This window comes from Lactuca saligna, chromosome 9, assembly GCF_052625555.1.
Source record: "Lactuca saligna cultivar CGN05327 chromosome 9, ASM5262555v1, whole genome shotgun sequence".
Taxonomy (NCBI): Eukaryota; Viridiplantae; Streptophyta; class Magnoliopsida; order Asterales; family Asteraceae; genus Lactuca; species Lactuca saligna.
Genome location: NC_136425.1, coordinates 57,560,636 through 57,570,290, shown reverse-complemented (window position 1 = coordinate 57,570,290; position 9,655 = coordinate 57,560,636). Strand labels below are relative to the sequence as shown.

At 37.1% G+C, this 9,655-nt stretch overlaps 1 protein-coding gene across 1 annotated transcript; it reads right to left on the bottom strand.

Annotated features, from left to right (window-relative positions):
- Nucleotides 1-6,747: 6,747 nt before the first annotated feature.
- On the bottom strand, nt 6,748-9,009 carry LOC145016369 (uncharacterized). Its single transcript, XM_078974709.1, has 3 exons — nt 7,899-9,009; nt 7,174-7,802; nt 6,748-7,035 (listed from the first exon to the last, which is right to left on the bottom strand). Exons 1-3 carry the CDS (start codon nt 9,007-9,009, stop codon nt 6,748-6,750), a joined length of 2,028 nt encoding a protein of 675 aa, XP_078830835.1.
- Between the last annotated feature and the right edge of the window lie 646 nt (nt 9,010-9,655).

Sequence of the window (9,655 nt, the reverse complement as noted above, 5' to 3'; positions counted from 1 at the left end):
CAAAAATCAAAATCAAAACTTTTGAAACTTAATGCAAAAAAAATATATCAAAACAAACATGAAAAAAATCCAACCCAATTAACCTCGTTTTTGTAGCATAGTTGAGAATGTGCCTGTTGTGCCTTGAGTCAACTTGGCTTTAGTCTCAAAATATTATACAACAATGGAAATAAGACTTTAGCCACTCCCTAATGCAACTTAAAAGAATCAAATATCACAACACTTGTTCCCTCTCAATAGAATCATGCTAATTCATGGAACAAACTATGGTCTAACTCTCGTGAAATTTTATGTGACAAAACATGCTCAATCATCCTTGTTTTACAAAATATGACAATGACCGATTCCAGCTTTTTGTTGATTAACAACAATCATTTTCTAAAAAGTCTCTTCTAAAAATTCCCAAGTATTTACCTAGATTGGTTACAAATTTCAAATAACTTACACCAATCAAAGTAATTAACAAGTCAGCCTCAATGTCATAAGTTCAAGTTCAAGTCCAAAGTTATCTTTTGGCAGCCAAACATTTTTTCTAAACATATTATTTAATTAAACAATAGACATAAATATATACAAACTATCTAATTACATCTTCCTATAAATAAAACTTATGGCTATCTAATTACATCTTCATATTTATATATTTTTTGTTATTATTAAGTTCATGACTTTCTATAGAACCCGTGTAGCGAACTTTCAACCCAATCAGTCCCAAACTATTCAGCTTTAGGCTATTAGGTGTAGAACACCCCTCAGAACTTACTTATTTGAGTCCCAAAGGTCATAGGTTAACTTTATATATATATATATATATATATATATATATATATATATATATATATATATATTCGTCCATGACTTTTGTATTGTGGGATAACTCATGGTATATTACCGTGAGAGACTTCTAGACATTTTTCTGGGGGACTGAAGTTAACATGCAAAGATCTGTAAGTATAGTTGGAAACTATGTCCCCAAGCAGGGTATATAAAAGGGAATGAGTAAGAAAGACTTTTTTGAGCGCTGGAAGGCTCGGGACACTGAAATTTTTTAATTCTTTTTATGATTTCTTGAATTTGACATTTTAAGTTCAGTTGACCACTTACTATTTATAAGACCAGTCATTCGTACCAAAGATCGACTCATACCTTTTGTTATGCTCCAATGTTGACAATCTTCTCACTTTATGTTTTGCACAAGTAGCTTCAGGTGGTGTGTTCGTGTGTGATTAGCTTGTTTTTAGATTTTTAATAAAAGAGCAAGTCTAATTTCAAGGCATACGACTCACTTACCAGCTCAACTGTTTTGAGAAGATTCGGTTGCTTGGGATTGAATCAACATTTTTTATAACATGAATGCAATGCAAAAATTCAGATGGAAAATGCAAAATAATAATAATAATATGTAGAATAGAAAGAAAGTCATTTTAGTTTTTGAAGAAAATTTAACATGCAGAAAACAAGAGCAACATTAAAATGAGAAAGGAAAACATAATTATGCGATATGTACACAACTGCAACCTACATGCAATGGGATCTATGCATGTATGGATGACCTCCCCAAGCTTAAAATATAGCATCATCCTCGACGCTTGGAGAGAGGCATAGCCGGCCTATTGAGGGCCGGGCGTTGGTGGATGTGGTGGTAACTATGGAGGGTAGTAGGGCTAATAATCTGTAGGATAATATGGGGGACACTGGGGTTGAGATGTTGATGGTTGTTGTTGTGGTGGAAGGACAAATACTCAGTGGAGGTCACTCATCAAGTAGTGGATATTGCGGTTGTGTTGCTCTTGAGCTGCCCATCACTGATCAAACTCAGCCCACTGCAACTCTTGTTGGGCCCAACGCTCCTCCTGAAGGTTACGGTAGTCATGAAATTCCGAAGTGTTTTCAGGAACACCCGTATAAATCTCTCCTACCTCTGTTGTAGGATTGTGTAATAGTGGTCTAAGTGTGTAAACTCGCCCATGTAGATGTTGTGTTCGGGAAAAGGAATGGGGAGAGATGAGCTAGAAGCACCTGTAGTTGTAGAAGGAGTTTGAGGAATGGTGGTTGGTGGTCTACGGGCTGCAGTAACACCCAAGTTCGACTGGAGGTGCCAATTGGTAGATGGGATTGTCATTGGCCAAGGCTAATATCTTCTTATTTCGGCTGTCAATGCGTAGATATGCATTACCATCGACGGTCCAATGAACATCCCCATCGGGATTGCGGTGAAAAAGGTGCATGGACTCCATAACATCTATAGACAAACAAGTGCAGCCCAAAATAACATCAGTTGGGTAATTGGGTAGGTGGAGGCCACGATGTTCAACTATAATGGAAACCATTCCGCCACAATGAAGCTGCCCACCATTGCTCATGGAATTTCTGAGCATTTTTTGAATTACCCAACACCCGAAATGTGGAACTTCCTCAGGCTTTTGAATCATGCACCACAAAACTTCCTACACCTTGTTTGCCTTGCTAATCTATTCTTGAAGAAATAAGAGAGAAGTAATGATCCGGTGGGTGACTTTAAGGACCGGATGTATGATGCTAGAAGCCTTTGTCATGCCCGACTGAAACTCGTTTTCACAAGAGACATTTGTCCAAAACCTTCTGCAGCTTTGCTCAAATATGAAATTCTTTCTACCCTTTGCCGTATACACATCCCTTTTTGCTTTAGGAGCACCAATAATATCACAAAGGGTGTGAGCATGAATGTTATGGGATTGATTTAGCAAACGGAAAGTAATGATGTGTCATTGGTAATCAAATGTGATGGATGACAAGAGTTCCAACATGGGTGTTTGATAGCTTAATGCATGGAGATTCAATAGACCTTCCCAACCGATGTTCTTCAAGAGCTTGTGGACACCTTTATAGATGTGAAGGTCCTTGAGGACTTGGATGTCCATAAAATTTGAGCCCCCTTTACCCTTCGAATAAGTCTTGAATAAAAAATCTCTTGTGGATTGGATTAAAAAATAAGACCAAATTCATAGGGGTTTTCCATGGAATGTTGGTCTTGCTCATCACTAGTTTCTTGACCACTCATATGTGAGGTCTCAATCCTAGCCCCTTTTCCACAGGAAGCCATTGCCCAATGAATTCAACAAAGTTTTGCACACAATGTAGGATAATTTTGAACTCTAGAGTATGCACAAAAACTAGCAATACCACCAAAAATCACCCCAAAAGAATGTGATTCTAACTATATGCGCAAAGATAAGAGTTTGGAACAATTATACCAATTTGTGCATGTAAATGGTGTTAGGTGATGTCCAATGCTTCCCCAAGCTTTCCCCAAGCGTATCCTACAAGATATTACAAACATTAGCACGAAATTTGAAGATCCAAAAATTCTAGGGTTTGCTCAAAACCCCCAAAATCGGCCATTAGAGGGTGATATTGAAATGTATGATAAAGAAGATGATATAAGAGAGGAATTTCAAACCTTGGAGCTTAATTTTTGAAGTAAAATTGAGGAAGATGGAGTCTTTTTGAGATTTTTTTTTGAAGGAGGAAGTAAGGGGAATAATATGTGCAGGTTTTGTGAAAAGAATGAGCAACAAAAATTGATTTTAGCCTAAAAAAGTGTCCAACTCTGTTTTTACGTTTACATGGCCCGTGTAAACACAAAGGTGAAATTTACACGGCCGTGTAAATGGTTCATCTGAACTGTGTTGGTTTGATCGTTTACAAGGCCCGTGTAAACCATAAGCATAAGTTTACACGGCCGTGTAAACTTCTGAGAAGGCTTTTTGATTTTTTCACTTTTTGAAATTGTAACCCGCTAATCCACTACTGCCCATAAAATCTTTTTTTACCCTCTTTAAACATGTTGGAGACTTGAAAATGAAGAAAATATGATGGAAAAAATAAGAAATAGCAAAAATACCCCCAGGTTGCCTCCTAGTTAGCCGCCTATTTTTAATATCGTTGGCTCGACTTGGACCCCAATTATTTGTCAATCTTGGCACTTTGGATCTGTTACTTCCTCCACCTCTTCATTTTTGACTTGGAATCCTTCATATTAAGGCTTCAAACGATGGCCGTTTACCTAAAAGATCTTCCCGGTTTTCTCGCTTGTGATTTCTATTACACGATGTTCAAAAACATTAGTGACAACAAATGGTCCCACCCAACTGGACCTTAATTTACCAGGAAACAATTTAAAATGAGAATGGTAGAGTAATACCGTTTTACCTTTTTCAAATACCTTGCGTGTATTCATCTTGTCATGGCATGGTTTTGTCCTTTCTTTGTAAATGACTTCATTCTCATATGCTTTATTACGGATCTCCTCAAGCTCTTGTATGTCAAGCTTCCCCTTCTTTCCCGATTCACTTAGATCCATGTTGAACTGCTTGATTGCCCAATAAGCTCTATGCTCCAATTTAACGGGTAATCGACATGGCTTTCCGAAAACAATGCGGTATAGAGACATCCCAATTGGAGTTTTGTATGCAGTGATGTATGCCCACAAAGCATCATCAAGACTTTTACTCCAATCTCTCCTTGTTGTATTCACAGTTTTCTACAAAATACCCTTGATTTGTCGATTGCTCACTTCGGTTTGTCCACTGGTTTGTGGGTGGTATGTTGTGGATACTTTATGAGTAACACCATACTTGTTTAACACACTTCCAAGCATACGATTGCAAAAATGTGTACCACGATCACTGATTAAGGCCTTTGGAACACCAAATCTAGAAAAGATGTTAACCTTCAAAAAACCTATCACAACTTTTGAATCGTTAGTACGAGTAGCTTTTGCTTCCACCCACTTAGAAATATAATACACAGCCAAAAGAATGTATGTGAAACCCGGAGATGATGGAAAAGGTCCCATGAAATCAAAGCCCCAAACATCAAGAATTTCACAAACTAAAATGGGATTAAGGGGCATTTGATTCTTTTAGCTTAAAGAGCCCAGCTTTTGACATTTATCACAACTTGCACAAAAGACATAAGAGTCACGAAAAATAATTGGCCAGTAAAATCCACTCTCTAATACTTTTCTTGCAGTTCTTTGAGGACCAAAATGCCCTCCACAAGCGTAAGACTGACAAAATATTAAGATAAAAGGTACCTCATGTTGATCCACACATCATCTAATCATTTGATCAGCACAATATTTCCACAAATATGGCTCATCCCATACATTCCTCTTGACTTCTTTCTTGATATTTTCTTTTTGTCATCGAGTCAAATATGGTAGAAATTGATTTGTGACGATGTAGTTCACAATATCGGCATACCATGAGGCAAATTTTGCTGAAAATAGATTCTCATTGGGAAAGACATCATGAATGGGAGTTGAGTCACCAGGAGAAACAATCCTACAAAGATGATCAACTACAAGGTTTTACTTTCCACTATTGTCCTTGATTTCAGTATAAAACTCTTGCAAGAGTAAACCCATCGAATGAGTCTGGGCTTTGAATCTTTCTTTGAAAGTAGGTACCTAATAGCTCCATGATCAGTATAAACAATCACTTTAGAACCTAGTAAATATTGACGAAATTTATCTAAAGCAATTACAATAGATAACAATTCTTTCTTAGTTGTTGAGTAGTTGGCTTGTGTACTATCAAGTGTCTTTGAGGAATAATAAATGACACCAGGAAGTCGATATTTTCTTTGGCCCAACACTGCACCAACTGCATGGTTGCTGGCATCACACATCATTTCGAAAGGCAAACTCCAATCCGGTGATTGAACTATTGGTGCTGATATTAACAACTCCTTCAACTGATCAAAAGCTTGCTTGCATTCCCCTGGAAAATTTGAATTCTGCATCCTTTTATAGGAGCTCACACATGGAATGAGATATCTTGGAATTTTTTTTGATGAATCTTCTATAAAAACCTGCATGACCAAGAAATGAGCGTACCTCACGAACACAAGCGGGATAAGGTAAAGATTTAATGACATCTATTTTTTGCTTTATCTACCTCTACCCCTTAGAAGACACAGTATGACCTAATATGAGACCTTTGTCAACCATAAAATGAAACTTTTCATAATTTAAAACGAGGTTGGTCTCAATACATCTTTGCAAAATCTTTTTCAAATTACGCAAACATTCATGAAAAGAATTACTATAAACTATGAAGTCGTCCATAAAAACTTCAAGGATTTCCTCAACATATTCCAAAATAATACTTACCATGCAACTTTGAAAAGTGGCGGGAGCATTGCTAAGTCCAAAAGGCATTCTCCTATAAGCAAATGTTCTGAAGGGACATGTGAAACTGGTTTTCTCTTGATGCTCGGGTGCAACGGGTATTTGATGGAAATCGGAATACCCATCCAAGCAATAATAGTGAGTTTTTCCCGCTAACCTTTCCAACATCTGGTCAATAAAGGGAAGTGGGAAATGGTCTTTCTAGGTTCAGGATTTGAGTCTTCTATAGTTAATGCAAACTCTCCACCCATTTTGCACATCGGTGGGGACTAATTCACCTTGGTCATTTTGTGTAACAGTAATACCTGTCTTCTTTGGTACAACTTAGACCGGGCTTACCCACTTGCTATCTGATATAGGATAGATCATCCCTGCATTCAATAACTTTAAAATCTCTTTTTTCACAACCTCCATCTTTGGAGGATTCAAACGCCTTTGAGCTTCTCGGGAGGGCTTGTAATCTTCTTCAATAAGAATCTTGTGCATGAAAAGTGAAGGACTTAGCCCTTGATGTTGGCTATAGTTCACCCAATATCTTCCTTATAGTCCTTTAAAGCGGTGACAAGCTCTTCTTATTCTTCTTCTTCTTTTGTTGATAACTTTGTGGAAATGATCACTGATAAAGTCTCTTTCTCTCCAAGATACGCATATTTGAGATGCTCAGGTAAAGTCTTGAGTTCCAATTCTGGTGCCTGCACAATAGAAGGAACAAATTTCTCATTAGGCATCGGTAATTTTAGCTTTGGAACATCAAACCTCATTTTCTTCTTTTGGTCCATGCAAGATGAAATTTCTAAAATCTCTTCATCAATTTTGAATTGGTTGGAAAGTTTTTCCACTTCATCCTTTTGAAGATTCCTCTAAAAAATGAGAGCTAACACATCGAGATTAGACAAATCAAAACACTCTTCGGTTAATGGTTCTATGACATCCACAAAATTCAAAGAGGAAATATCACTTGGATATCTCATAGTATCATAGATATTGAAATTTATCACCTCTCCATCAAACTCCATAGACAATGTACCATGATAAACATCAATTTTTGTTCGGGCTATTTTCAAAAAGGATCTTCTTAACAGAATTGAACTCAAATTTGGTGAGTCATCATCATCCATGTCAAAGACATAAAAATCTATTGGAAATACTAGTTCATTCACATGGACTAACACATCTTCTAACACACCTTTTGGATGTACCAAAGATCGATCAGCCAAATGAATGATCACCCCGGTCTTCTTTAATATGCCAATATTTAAGGTTTTCAAAAGAGAATATGACAAAACATTGATAGAATCTCCAAGGTATAGAATAGCTAGTGGAACATGAAGATTACCTAACTTACATGGAACTGTGAAAACACCCGAATCCTTACATTTTTGAGGTAGTCTTTTCTGTAACACTGCATATACATTTTCAGCCACTTTGATAGTTTCATTCCCTTTCAAACATTTCTTAGATGTGCATAATTCCTTAAGGAATTTAGCATACCTAGGAACTTGTTTGATGGCATAAATAAGAGGAATATTTATCTCAACCTTTCTAAACATCTCCATGATCTCATTGTCTTCCCTTTCACGCTTTGACTTGCTTAACCTTGTGAAAAATGGAGGAGGAATAACTTTTTCTTCAATGGGAACTTGATTTGAAGGTGTTTTTGCCTTCTCTTCTTCTTTCTCTAATTCCATCTCTTCTTCTTCTTCTTCTTCAATCATCTTTGGACCTTCATATTCTTTGCCATTTCTCAAAGTGATGACACATGCACTATGCTTTGGATTCTTTTCGGTTTGTGTGGGTAGTTTGCCTTGTGATTCCAATTTACTCACAGAAGTGGTGAGTTGAGTCATTTGTTGCTCCAAAGTCTTGATATGCGCCTTGGTCTCATTTTGAAATGTTTGAGTACTTGTGGCTAAACTCTTGACAATATCTTCCAAAGACATTCCTGATCCGCTTGAACTACTTCCTTGATGCATGTTTTGAGGTTGGAATTGAGATTGATGAGGAGGTTGATTTGGCTGGAAATATGGTTGATAATTTTGTTGATGATGCATCTGATTTTGAAATTGACGTCTTGCTTGAAAAGATGGTGGCCTTGGCTGAAAATTGGCATTGGGTTGGTGCCAATTTGGATTATTTCTTGGCTGAAAGTTTCCTTGCTGTTGACTAGAAAATCTCATAGCTTGAACCAGCTCTATATCTTCTTGTAACATTGGGCACATATTAGTGGGGTGTCCAACTTCTGTACAAATACCATAAGGTCTAACTGTTGGTGGTTGCACACCCTTATCCTTAGAAAGTATCATCACTACTTTAGTCAACTCAAAAAGTTGACTCTCAATTTTTGGGGTAGAAATTTCTTTCACTCCTCTTAGTGCATCACTGTACCATTCTTCTTCTTGAATTGTATGCTTAGACTCTTCTACCATGATCTTCATAAGAACTCTGATTTCTATTTGAGTTTTATCAACTACTGATCCACCACTCGATGCATTGTGGAATCTCATATCCAAAAATGACAGTCCCTCACAAAAATATTGCAAAAATTGATACTCTAAAATCCCATGTTTCAGATATCTTGAACACAACTTCTTGAACCGTTCCCAATAAGTATGCAAGGCTTCTCTCTTTTCTTTCTTGATACCAATTATTTCCCTGCGTAAAGTTGAAGCTCTCATTTCTGGAAAATATTTATCCAAAAACATCTTTTCAAGTTTATTCCATGTTGTGACTGACCCCGGTGGTAAGTCATATAACCACTCCTTAGCTGAATCTTGTAAAACAAAGAGGAATGCCCTTAACTTGATTTGATATTTTGTAACTTCATGTGGATTCATACCCACACAAACAACATGAAATTCCTTAAAGAAGTTATGTAGGTCTTCATTCTCAAGACCACGAAATGAAGGTAACAAGTGAATGTGTCCAGATTTGAGTTCAAAGTTTATTTCTGCAAGATAATTGATGCATAATGGTTGTTGGGTAACATCTTGAGTGGCCTACTATCTAAAGGTTTATTCGGGCGGTGGATTTGGAGGTGGATTCCCTCCATGGTTGTCTCCCATGGTAGGAGTATGGAAAAAAGTTTGAGATTCGGGTAAAGGTGAAGATGGTGGGGAGGTACTTTTGGATGTTGGTGAAGATGTGGTTGATAGGTTTGATGAAGAAGCTCCAGATTGTTGTTGTTTCTTTAAAAGTTTGGCTTGTTTCCTTATTTGCTTAGTAGATTTCTCTATCTCCAAATCAACTGGTAAAGGTGTACCTGTGAGAAAAGATCTTGGCATAAACAATTAGTACCACCATGTCCCCCGCAACAACGCCAATTTTTTGAGCGTGTTAAAGCCAACAAATAGAGGGCAAAAATTGACTCCTTAAACACTACTACTTTGTACTAAAAATGTAATACAAGGTAAGTAGGGTCGATCCACAGAGACAAGAGATAAATGCTTATACTCTTTTTGCATAAGGTACAAATGATATTAC

Bases quoted from the DNA above. Each gene is read 5' to 3' on its own strand.
- LOC145016369 (XM_078974709.1), bottom strand. From the start codon at position 9,009: ATGAATCCACATGAAGTTACAAAATATCAAATCAAGTTAAGGGCATTC. The intron at 7,803-7,898 runs GTCCAAAGATGA...TTCCCATTGAAG, and splicing joins AAATGGCAAAGAATATGAAG to AAAAAGTTATTCCTCCTCCA. The intron at 7,036-7,173 runs GTGATAAATTTC...CTCATTTTTTAG, and splicing joins CTATGGAGTTTGATGGAGAG to AGGAATCTTCAAAAGGATGA.